Source organism: Delphinus delphis, chromosome 17, assembly GCF_949987515.2.
Source record: "Delphinus delphis chromosome 17, mDelDel1.2, whole genome shotgun sequence".
NCBI lineage: Eukaryota > Metazoa > Chordata > Mammalia > Artiodactyla > Delphinidae > Delphinus > Delphinus delphis.
The window spans coordinates 79,256,085-79,267,515 of record NC_082699.1 but is presented as its reverse complement, the minus strand read 5'-3'; the positions used below and the strand labels follow the sequence as shown (position 1 = coordinate 79,267,515).

The 11,431-nt window shown below is 63.6% G+C and overlaps 1 protein-coding gene across 9 annotated transcripts; it reads right to left on the bottom strand.

Annotated features, from left to right (window-relative positions):
* Nucleotides 1-5,458: 5,458 nt before the first annotated feature.
* On the bottom strand, nucleotides 5,459-9,378 carry GPIHBP1 (glycosylphosphatidylinositol anchored high density lipoprotein binding protein 1). 9 transcript variants are annotated; one of them, XM_060035343.1, is made up of 7 exons: nucleotides 9,158-9,360; nucleotides 8,892-8,926; nucleotides 8,434-8,531; nucleotides 8,037-8,114; nucleotides 7,731-7,850; nucleotides 7,027-7,140; nucleotides 5,459-6,914 (listed from the first exon to the last, which is right to left on the bottom strand). In XM_060035343.1, the coding sequence occupies exons 3-7, from the start codon at nucleotides 8,483-8,485 to the stop codon at nucleotides 6,679-6,681; spliced, it is 600 nt and encodes a 199-aa protein (XP_059891326.1). In that variant the 5' UTR covers nucleotides 8,486-8,531; nucleotides 8,892-8,926; nucleotides 9,158-9,360; the 3' UTR covers nucleotides 5,459-6,678. The 9 variants fall into 9 exon arrangements, with proteins under 9 accessions (XP_059891326.1, XP_059891323.1, XP_059891322.1 ...); XM_060035340.1 differs by having other exon boundaries at nucleotides 8,037-8,144; nucleotides 8,434-8,926; nucleotides 9,145-9,378; XM_060035339.1 differs by having other exon boundaries at nucleotides 8,037-8,144; nucleotides 8,434-8,926; nucleotides 9,151-9,378.
* Nucleotides 9,379-11,431: the final 2,053 nt, after the last annotated feature.

The window sequence follows — 11,431 nt, the reverse complement described above, 5'->3', positions numbered from 1 at the left end:
CTGAGCGGCTTTTGCTTCCCGCCTGATGCTGGAGCTGAAGGACTGAGCTGATCACCTCAGCGGGGAGGGAGGGTCTGGCCGCCAACCCCACCCTGCCTGAGCCCTACAGCCTCAATTTTCTCACCTACATGGTGCAGACAGGAACTTGACCTCAGGGGTTCTCCGTGAGACCAGATGAGACCCCTGTGGGAGATGCCCGGCCGTTGGGGGGCAAGGCAGGTGCTGCTGAACACTGGTCTCTTTGTTCCTCGGTTGGCAGGACTGTTGCGTCCTTATTCGTTTTTGTCCCTCTGTGTCATTGGTTCCCAAACCTGCTCTTCCTCAGAACCCCCTCGGAATCTTTTAAAATACCTTTTTTTCCAGGTGCCCTCCAAGAGCTGGTGAAACAGTGCCATGGGGGTTAGGGTTAGCGACTCTGGTGGTCAGTCAGGCTCGAGCGGCACCAGAGGGCGAGATCCCCTCGGCGCAGCAGTGGTCACCGTGAGCTGTTCGTTGGGAACACCTGTGAGCGCAAAGAAAGCGTTCCCCCGCCCCCCCGCAGGGGTGCTAATTTGACAGTGGGGTGGGGAAGTGGGCATCTATCATTGGGATTTTTTAAAGCACCCCTGGATGATTCTAGCGGGCAGCCAGTGTCCAGAACTGCTGTTCCCGACACACAGGAGTCGAGTGGTCAGTACGATGGTTCTTCCAAACAACACTGACTTCTGATCTTTTGGCGTGTTCCTCAACTGTGTGTCACAATTTATTTAGAAAAACTAAGGTCCGCCCCCTCAGGCTTACACGTGATGGTGAGGGGTGGGTGGTAAGTACATCCATTCACAAATTACATAACCTTTCCCACCTTCATCTGCTTACAGACTTACTGGGAGATAAATCGCTAGGCATTACCTGAGCCAGGATGGGGACGGGAATGGGCAAGGGAAACCAGACCACAGCTGACATTCCCCTGTCCTTCAGCATAAATTCACCCTGGGCTGAGTCTGTGTTCCGTCTGCACAGCTTCTCTTTCATTGCAGCTGGTGGATCACAAGCCGTCTGGAGCTGAGGGCTTTCCTGCAGCCACCGCACTCGGGGGCTTCCTGCCCGAGGACGTGCTGAGGCTGGGGCTTCATGGGGCCGCTCCTCTCCAGGACGCCTGCTCTGCAGGGCTGACAGCCCACGTGCCACCGCCTCTGCCACGTACCCTGGGTATTTTCTGGGAGGATTATGAGGCTGAGCAAGGGGACACCCTGAGGGGAGGTTTTTCCATGTTACTCCAGCATAGCCCCCGCCCCAATTCTCCACCTCTGGGTGCCCAGAGCCACCCTGGTCCCATGGGTGAGCGCGGCTCTGCTCTGGTCAGCATTCTTGACACTGAAACACATTTCTGCACCCCCAAGTGGGCCTCCCCGCGACCCGCTCTCAGGCAGGAGCCCTTGATGTGTGCAGGCCTGACGTCTTCGAGTGACATCGCTGTGACTCCCTTCCCTTCCGGTCAGACTGTGCGCCTAGGAGTCGGCAGTCTCGCTCAGCTCCCGCTGCTGGCCAGTCCCCGAGTCCATCGACTTCTGCAAACCCCGGTGGTCATTGGAGGGCGCCACTGGGTCTGTCCAAGGCCGAAGGCCGGGAGTCTCTGTCCTCAGGAATGTCCTGCTCTGGGGTCACTGCTTCGTCCTCACCCGGTTCTCATGGTTGCGAACAAGGACGGGAAATGCAACCACGGCCATCTGCTTCCTGTGCTAAGAGAAAGGAAGTCCCAAAGAAAACAGCACGTTAAAGGAGCTGGGGCGGGATGCCCAGGACTGCCCACTGGGACAGGACTCCCGCAGCCCCTCGTCCAGCTGGCAGCCCGGCTGAGCCCAGAGGAGAAGGGAACACAGCATTCTGCCTGAGCTGTCTGCCAGCGCCAGGGCTGGGTGGGGACACAGAAGGGGTCCCTCTGCCCACTGGGTTCATTTGTTCCCTTCTCACGGGGGCCAGGGGGTGGGACACGGGCAGGGCACCTGGAAGGGAGCAGGGCGAGTGGGTCCACCCAATGCTGGGAGGAGAGACAGAAAGCCTGCCTCCAAAGGCCAAAGGGCAGGGCCCAGAGGAGCCCTCCCAACCCAAGGGACAGCAGCTCGGAGCTCAGAGCAGCCCCCCAGGGACAGCTCCGGGGTCAGAGCAGACTCCCCAGGGACAGCTCCGGGGTCAGAGCAGTGACCATGGCGTTCACCCCTGGCGTCGGTGGTGCACCAGCGCCTGGCAGCCGGCACCCAGCCAGCCTCCACGGGGATACTAGGAGATGGGCTCCGTGCTTCTGCAGTTTCTTCTCTTCGGAAGAGAGAACTGAGCACAGAGAGGCCGAGCCTCTTGCCAAGGTCCCTCAGCCGGGAAGAGGCCAGTTCAGCCTGGAGGCCCGGCAGGCATCTCACTCCTGTGAGGCAGACTCAGGGTCACCACGGGTGCATGGCCTCTGCAGGGCGGGGCCCCATCCACGTCACACTGGAAAAGCCGGGAAGCCGCAACAGCGTCTGAGCTGCAGGGCAGAGCCCTCACCTAGGGCCACCAGGCTCCGGAAGTTTCCAGCATCAGGCTCTCCAGGAGGGCCCTCTGGGGGGCCGAGCGCCTGCACGAGCCCAGGGTGAAGGGCCTGCTCTGGGGGGTCCCGAGGCCTGAGCGCCGAGGCCCGGAGGCTGGCCCACCGCCCGGGCCCCTCACGCGCCTGCTCTTGTCCAGAAGGAGGCACCTCACAGGGCCGCTGCCGTCGCGGCCGGGTGTCTGAGGAGCTGCCGGCTCCGCGGGCGTCCTCTCCTGCCTGACCAGTGCGGCTAGAGGCCCTTCACCAGCGCTGGGCCTGTTGGAAGCCCACTTCCTGACTCCTGAGAGCGGGGAGGCGGGGCAGGAGAGGGAGTGGGGAGGGCTGGGGTGAGGGGCTCCGGCGAGGCCCCCAGACCTCCATATGGGAGGCCCTCAGTGGGGCGGGCAGGTGGGAGCCGCAGGCCGCGACAGCACAACCTCTGGAGGTGTGAGGCAGGCTCAGGGTCACCACAGGTGCATGCCCTCTGCAGGGCGGGGCCGGCCTGGGGGCGGGGTTTGCAGGGGGGCCGAGGACTGCCTCCGCCGACAGAGAAGGTCTGCACACAGGACCTGGTGCTCGGAGCTTGGCTGCCGCTGCCATGGGGCTCGTGGGGGACACAGGCACCCGAGGAGCAGACGGGCCGAGTGCTGAGGAAGCCAGCAGGAGCGGGCGACCCTGCCTGGCCACCAGCTGTGCTCACGAGGGCCGCAGGCGGGGCCCAGGGCTGGGGAGCGGAGTCTTGGAGTTGTGAGCCGTGCTCCAGCCCTCCCCTGCCCACCGCGACCCACCCTGCACCCCGTCTGCCTGCAGGTCCCCCGGCCCTCCTCCCCCACCTCCACCACCCTGGCAAACACCTCCTTTAAATTCAGTTCAGGGCTGTTGCCCCCGTCTGGGCCCCCCACAGAGCCCTGTCTCAGCCCCTTGCGATGGGCTGAATTGGTGTCCCCCAAATCCACATGCTGAAGTCCTAACCCCATGACCTCAGAACGGGACTGTGTTTGGAGATGGGGTTTTTAGAGGCGATTAAGGTACATGAGGTCACAAGAGTGGCCCCAAGCCAATCTGACTGGTGCCCTTATATGAAGAGGAGGTCAGGACACAGACACGCACAGAGGACTGATTATAGGAATTGGGTCACGTGGTCCTGGAGGCCGAGGAGCCCCGCAACCTGCTCTCTGGAAGCGCGAGAACAGGAAAGTGGTGCGGTAAATTCCCTCTGAGCCAAAGACCTGGGAACCAGGAGCCGGATGTCTGAGGGCGGGAGAGGATGGACAGCCCAGCTCCAGAAGGGAGAGAGAGCTTGTCCTTGCTGACTTTTTGTTCCATCTGGGCCTTGGATGGACTGGGTGGTGGGCACTCACCTGTGGGGTGGTGACCTTCCTTTCTCAGGCCCGCCATTCAAATGTCAAGCTCTTCTGGAAACACTCTCAGAGAAACACCAGATCATGTTTTGCCAGCTACGTGGGCACCCCTTTTAGCCCCGTCAAACTGACCCATAAAACTGACCGTCACAGCCTCCAACAGGGACGCAGCCCCGTGACACCTTCTGACCTCCAGAACCGTGAGATAATTCACGGGTGTGGTTTTAAGCCCCTGAGCTTGTGGTCATTTGTTTCGGCAGCCGTGGGGAACAGGGGCAGTGATCCAGATGGGTATGCCCTCCGCCAGCCTCCTGGGAAGGCGTAGACGCGCTGTGACAAGGCCTGGCTGTGACCGTCTGCTGACACCTCATGCTGGGCTTGGCCTGGGGACCCAGCTGGGTCTTGGCCGCCATCTAGCCAGTTCCAACCTCTGACTCAGGTGCCCTGGCGCCACTGCCCGCCTGGCCCGTGGCCCCCCGGGAAGGCGGCCGCTGTCGGCGGGAAGCCCCCAGCTGGGTCCTGGACCTGCCACCACCAGCTGCGTGACCTTGCGCAGAAGTGTCACTTCCATCGGATGGACTGTTGGGTGCCAGGACAGGGAGCTGGCTGGGCAGCGGGGAGGGGCGGTGTTTTGGGACCGGGTGCCCGGCAGGCACATCAGGTCCCCGCCCACAGCTGGACCTGCCCGCTCAAGGTACCACTTGCTTCCTCCTGTGCCCTCGGGCAGGGGCATGTTAAAGCCCCAGTGAGGGGTCAGGGCTGTGCTTTCTGCTCTCCAGGGCGGGAATCAGGGGCCCAGCTGCACGCAGTGCGCCCGGAGCCCAGAGAAGAGGCTGTCGCCAAAGCAGGAGCCCAGGGCAGGCCCTTCAGCCAGTGGCTTCAGACTGAGCCCGACCTGGCTCCCTCCTGCTGCCAAGGGCCGTGAAGGAGGTCAGCTCCAGAGGTGCACGGTGGGGCGTCTGTGCTCTCAGAGCTCTGGGGGCTTCAGGGCGGAGGGTGGAAGGGAATCCTGTGAATGCGGGTGATGGCGCCCAGTGTTTCTGCAGCGGGTGGGTGTGGCTAACGAGGCTTCTTGTGATGGTGAAGGACTCGGGTGGGGCGTCTCCCATGAGCTTGCACTCGCAGGTGGCACACAGGGGCAGGGCGTGAGGGTTGCCCTGACAACAGTAGCTTGCTGAGCGTTTATTCTCTGCCAGGCATGGGTACAAGCAGCCCCCTCGGCGGTTCAGTCAGTTCTCACTGCAGGGAGGGGAGAGGGTCTCCTACTTTCCCACTTGGCAGGTGAAGAAGCCCAGCTGCAGGCGAAGGGGCTCACCCGGGGCTGGAGCTGGAGGGTGTGGGCCTAACATTTGAACCCAGGCAGTGTGACCCCCGAGCTCGGCTCTTATCTGCTATGCTTTCTTAGGGACTGTGTGTGCAAACGTGTGTCCACAAGTGTGTGTGCGAGTGGGAGTACGTGTGAATACGTGCATATGCATGAGAGCGTGTGAGAATGCAAGAAACAGAGAAACCCAAAATAACTAGCTTCAAGATGGCAGAGATTTATTTCCCTCCCAGGTAAAGGGGTCCTGAGCTAGGCAGTGCAAGGCTGGTGTAATGGGTCCAGGCCCCTTCCTCCATGCTGCCCTGCCATTCTCAGTATGTTGCCTCATGGTACAAGGTGGCTGCTGTGCTCCAGCCATCATTCCAGCCACAGGAAGGAGGAAGGAGAAGAGAAAGATATGCCATCTCTACCTAAGGGATTTTCCCCCCATCCCCAGCTAGGCCTTGATGTTTCCATTAGTAAGGAAAGGGGAGAATGGAAAGTGGGAGACTATTCTGCCTGCTGGGATACTTGACAGGCAGGATAGAGTTCTGGGCTTCCCAGCCCAGGGGATGTTGAGCTGGTGGGGATCAGGGGTCCTCTAAGCCTTGTTCTGTACTGCTCTGATGGGGAAACTGAGGCCCAGGCCCAGGCCTCCTCCTTCCCACTCCAGGGCTCTGTCCTGTCACCAGTCAAGAAGGCCAAGTGCCCAGCAGCCAATGACACCAGCCTAGCCAGAGCAGACACTGGGGAAGCCGAGGTTCTCCTACCCGGCCCCCTCCCACTGCTCCCCTCCTCTTCTCCTCAGGAGCCCAGAGGCCATGTCACCCCTCCCTGATACTGGTGGCCTGACCGCCCCATTCACTGCCCCTATGCCCCCAGCACCCACCAGGCTGAGCGATCGGCTGCAAAGTCCCATCTCAACCACCCCTCCAGCCTCCCTCTCTTTTCTCTTCTTCTTCCAGCCCCTCATCCACTGCACCCTCAAATCCCAGCATCCTCCCGGGCTGGAGGGCCCTTCCTCCTATAGGCCAAGGAAGCCTTCCTCCCAAAGTCTCCTCCCCCAGATGGGCTGCCCATCACCTGGATGGAGGTGTTTTGTTGGTGGGAAGTTGGGGAGCAAGTTGGGGTGGTCTCCCCCCAGGCACATGGTGAGTGTTTTCTCTGCCAGGGGCAGGAGCTGGGTGGACCCACCCTGTGAGCAGCTGAGGCCTGGACCTAAGGCCCACATGCTGGCCAGCGTGCCACACACAGGCAGGGAGAGGAGGCCAGGGCGCTAGATGGGGACACTGAGGAGAGGCAGACGTGGCTGTGAGGAACCAGTGCTGGCCGGATCATTACAGACGCTTCCAGTTTATTCTCCAAAGCTGGGGTGGGGGCAGGGGAGGGGAAGGGAGGGGAAGACAGTGGGCAGAGTGCTGACCAGCCAGGGTATAAGCCGGGCTGGGGGTGGGGGTGGGCCCCCCCCCCCCCACTCAGAACACCATTGCCTGAAGGCCGGCGAGGAGGCTGAACAGGAGGGCGGTGGCCACAGTTGAGGGTCTACCCCGGGGGCCAGCTGCCCCGCTTCCCTGGGGGTCCTGCCAGGGCGGGATGTTGCACAGGCTGGCCTGGCAGCAGGATATGGTCGTCAGGGATCCATCCACCGTCCTGCTGATGGGCTGACATGTGTCTGCACACCACCCCGAGTAGGTGGTCTGGGGACCTGACTCTGGGTGGGAAGGGGGTGGTGGAGAAAGTGCGTCACACTGTAGGGACGAGGCCCCGCACAGACGTGGGAGACGGGCTCCTCCCGTCCGGCTGCCCCGGGGTGGCCTGCTCACCAGTATTCCAGTGGGAGACGATGGTTTTGCAGGTCTTGGGGAGGATGCAGCTCTGCATCTGTCTGCAGCTCTCGTCCCGGTGCAGGGACTGGCAGGAGTAGCACCGCAGCTGCACTGGGAGGCCGGGCGGGCTCAGTCCCCAGCGCGCCCCCGCTCACCCAGCCCCCCACCTCCGGCCTCTCCACCTCGGAGGCCTTTTCCCAGCTCCTGTCCCACTCACGCATCCTCAGCTGACCCCCACGAACCCTGCGCCCCTGCCTCAGGACTGGCCCCTTTCCCTCCCCTAGCCCGGCCCCACCAGTGCCAGGCTGCTCATGTCTTTCTGAACAGGACTCCACACCAGGGCCTGTGACTCTCCGGTCTCCCCATCCCGGGCTCCGCTGTGCTGCTGTCCTGCCTGGTGAACTCTCTCTAACCTCTCTGCCGCGACACCACTGTCCCTCCCAGGAATGGCTCCTTCTCTAGGCCTCCCTACTCTGGATGGCAGTTGAGGGTCACGGTCAGGGTGAGAAGTGAGGGTGTGCTGAGTGTCAGGGGCCCCTCCTCCCCCCTCCCCCCACGAGGGGAGGGATGCTCACAGGTGGAGGCCCTTGCCTGTCGTGTCCTCACCGTCAGCCTCGCGGACCCTGGCCCTCGGCAGTGCCCACGCATGTGTTGGAAAAGGGGGACAAGTGGCCCACCGTGGGGTCGGGGTGGGCAGGTACCTGTGCCTCTGCTGCCTGCAGTCACGCTGGCCTCGTCGTCCTCCTCGTCGTCGTCCTCGTCATAGCCTTCAGGTTCAGCGTCCACGTCATCATCCTCGACCTCCTGCGTCCGCCCTCTGCCTGGCCGCGCAGGGACGCCTGTAAACCTCCACTACCCGGGCACAGAGGACACATGCTCGGGGTCCAGTGCCACGCCCCCACCCCTCGATCCATCAGCCCCCTTGCCAGTCCCTCTGTCCTCCCCGCCGCCTCCCAAGCTGGTGAGGTCACTGCCTGGGTCTCCGAGCCCCGGCCCTGCTTCCTTACCTGTGTGTTCCTTACCGGCAACACTAGGGGGTGTGTGCTGGCCCTTTACAGCAGCTGGCCCGTAGCCGTCAGGATGGCCTGTCCATTTCACAGAAGAGGAAACTGAGGCTGGGAGAGGAGAGGGCACCCCACAGCCTGCCTCTCTGAGCGGCTGAGCCTGGGGGTGGGTGGGGAGGGAGCCCGTGCCCCCAGGGCCTGGCTGGGCCGGGGCTGCAGGTTCAGGGACCCGTGGGAACCCACGACAGCCCCATCCACCTCCCTGTGGCCTCGGCCTCCAGCTGCATTCCCTCTTTCTTCCCAAGCCATGTCTTGCCCCCAGGCTGGGTGATCCTGGGGGTCCTGTGCGCCTGGACTATGCTGTCCCCCACGCTGCAGCGTCTCTCCTCGCCCCGAGTACCTGGCTGCCCGCACAGCAGCAGAGCCAGCAGGACAGCCACCAGCACCTTCATCCTGCCGGAGCTGCCGCGTCTGCTCACCCGGCTCCTCGCTGGACCTCTGGATTTGTGGGAAGTGGGACAAAGGACATTGCCGGGGGCTTCCCGGAGGCCCTGGACCCCCCAGCTCCAGCCTCAAACAATGGGCCTCACACTGGCCCCCAGGCCAGGCACTGGGCCAGGGATGGTCATTTCCCTCCCTGACTCCAGGGGCTGGGTGGGGGAGAGGAAGTCGTTGTGGTTGGCCTTGGGGCGTCCCGTCACCTGTGTGGCTCTGTCCTGGCCTTGAGGCCTCAGCCCGGTAGTGTGGGCCGGCCAGCCCACTGCCCCCTGTCTGGACCCCAAGGACCCGGGCCCAGGCCACACAGCCCCAGGAGCCTGGCCTCACGGGCCCTCCAGCTGCAGACCACTGCCCAGGCACCTTCAGCCGTGAGTCGTCATCCGCATTCCGGGGGCCTTGTTGAGAGGATTTCAAAGAAAAGCACAGCTGCAGTCCTCCCGCCGGGCCTGCCTGTCCCGCCAGCCCTGCGCTCGCCCACTGGCTGCCGGCTGCCCTCCCTCCCACCTCGGGGCTTCGTCCTGGCTGTTCCCTCTGCCTGGGATGCTGTTCCTGCCAACGTCCACGAGGCTGTCCCACCCGCACAGGCGCTACCTCCTCAGAGAAGCCTTCCCACCATCACCTCACACCCTATCCTCTGGAGGCCCCTGCCCTCCAGAGCTCCACGCCGACCATCCAGGACAGGGTGGAGGCCTCCTGGGGAGCCGCTGGGAGCCTGCCCGTGCTGCGCTGTGTGTGGGCCTGGGCTGCCCCACTCTCCCGTTCCTCCCCTGCGGGACGCAGACTGTGCTCGGGGACTGCTGAGAAGCCCCTTCCTGGAGGCCACGGAAAGGAGGGGGCGGGGGCAGGAAGCTAGATTGGGGCCTGGAGCCAGGGACGCGAGCCCGCCCACTGTCTACGTGAGCCCGCCCACTGTCTGCGTGGCCCACCCCCTGAATTTGCCCAGCCTGAGTTTCCCCAGTGGGTGGAATATTCTCAGGGACCACCTGCAGCAGAGGTTGAGAGCTGGCTCTGGGGTAAGGCCGCCTGAGCCTGAGCCCAGTCCCCTTTTCCCTGGTGCTGTGGACTTCAGTGCTCTCACAGTGGTCGTGGCCATCAAGAGCCAGTGCCCGCTGGCGTGTAGGACGCGGCTCCCGCCACCGTCCCCACAGGCCAGCTGGATGACATTCTCTGAAGTGTCAGCCACCAGGTGTCATCATCCCTCCCCCATTCCTCTGGACCAGTGCACTCTCGCCTTCCAGTGGGCACTGGGCCGGCCTGGCCATCCTTAGCTTCTGCAGGAAGCTGCCCGGCCTCCGTTATCAGCTGCCCCCAGCCCTTCCCCCTCTGGAGGCTAAAATCACTCTCCAGCCAGGGTCTCCCTCAGTCTGGTGCTCACGGCCCTGGACCCGCCCTCTTCATTGCTCAGGCCTGTGTCCACGGCCACCCCACCCAGCTGCCCCCGCAGACCTGGCTTCCTCCTGCAGGTGCTTTGATCTGGGGCCACGGGAGCTGCTCCCAGGAAGGGCTCCACAGGGGTTCCCAGAACTGTTAGGGAGCAGGGAGGCTTCACCCACCACCTGTCCCCCCAGACGGGCCCAGCTCCGCCTCGGCCGAGGTGCAAATAATACTAGCACATTTAATTCACTAAGTAAAATTAAATGTCATTTTACTTGTCCTCAACAACTCTAGGGCTGGGTAATGTTACCATCACTGCTTTACCGACAAGGAATTTCTGCAGAGGTTCAGCCCTACGCTGACTGCCCCTCCCCCCTCCCCACCCACCCCTGCCCCAGGCTGCACCTCACCCCTCCTCCCCCACAGTGGGCGCTGCTTCCTCTGCCGCATCCCAGCAAGGGGGCTGGGGGCTGGTCCCACTCACAAGGACGCAGTCACATGGCCAGGCCTGGCCGAGGCTGGTGGCCCACAGGAGTGCACGAGGCCCCCAGCCCTCAGGTCAGAGTGATTGTGGGGTCCCCCTTCAACCCCCCCAGACATTCTGGCCTCAGACACGCCTGCTGGTGGAGCTCTCTGACCCCAGGCTTCCGTGACAAGGGCCACCCCTGAAGCCCCCCCGGGTGGGGACATGGCTCCCTCAGACCCCAAGGGCCAGGGTTGAGGGCAGGTGGCCCTGTGGGCACCCGAGGCCCACTTTAGAGCCTCTGCCCTTCTACGTCAGGGCTTTCTCCCTCAGCCTTGCCCATGCGCACCAGCGCTCTTCTTGGGCAGCCTGGGGGCCCAGCTTCCTGCCTGCAGACCCTTGCCTGGTGTGGGTCCGGCCTTGCCTGCTCTGCCCTGTTCGGTCGGGCTGGCTCCCGTGAATGGTCCGTGGGCGCAGCGGGTGTGGGTCCCCCCCTGCCAGGCCTGGCCCCCTCTGGCCGAGTGAGTTGAGTGAGTCACCTTGTTCCTCCTGGCTGGCGGAGCACAGCTTTATCCTCAGACCTTGGTGCCGGCCGTGGACGGGGCACACTGGCCGTCCACACCCCATCTGGCCCTGGCAGAGGGGGAGGTGGTAGGGGAAGGATATGAGCCCTGATCTCTCTCTGGGGAGCGGTGTGGCCCCAGTCTGCGCTGTGAACCCACACTCTGGGCCTCTGGGGTCACCACAGTGAACCGGACCCAGACCTGGGGAGGGATGGACAACGCTTCTGACTGAGGGGTGGAGGTTGGTGCTGTGGGTGCGGGAAGGGCATCTGCCCGGCCTGGCAGCGCACAGCCACGGGCCAGCGGGGCCTCTGAAGGCAGATGTGGGCTGCAGATGCGCCGGCCCTCCTGCCCCCCTCCCTGTTCCGGGCTCCTTCCCACCCTCTGTGCAGCCAACTGTCTCCGCCTCTGGGAGCAGAGGGAGGGCCTTCCTTCTTAGATCAGAGTCCAGACCGTCCTCCCCGGTGGTCAGAGGGCCATGAGGGGTCTCTCGTGGGCTC

Bases quoted from the DNA above. Each gene is read 5' to 3' on its own strand.
- GPIHBP1 (XM_060035340.1), bottom strand. From the start codon at position 8,485: ATGAAGGTGCTGGTGGCTGTCCTGCTGGCTCTGCTGCTGTGCGGGCAG. The intron at 8,145-8,433 runs GTACTCGGGGCG...CTCCTCTCCCAG, and splicing joins GCTGCTGTGCGGGCAGCCAG to CCTCAGTTTCCTCTTCTGTG. The intron at 6,915-7,026 runs GTGAGCAGGCCA...CTTCCCACCCAG, and splicing joins CGTCTCCCACTGGAATACTG to AGTCAGGTCCCCAGACCACC.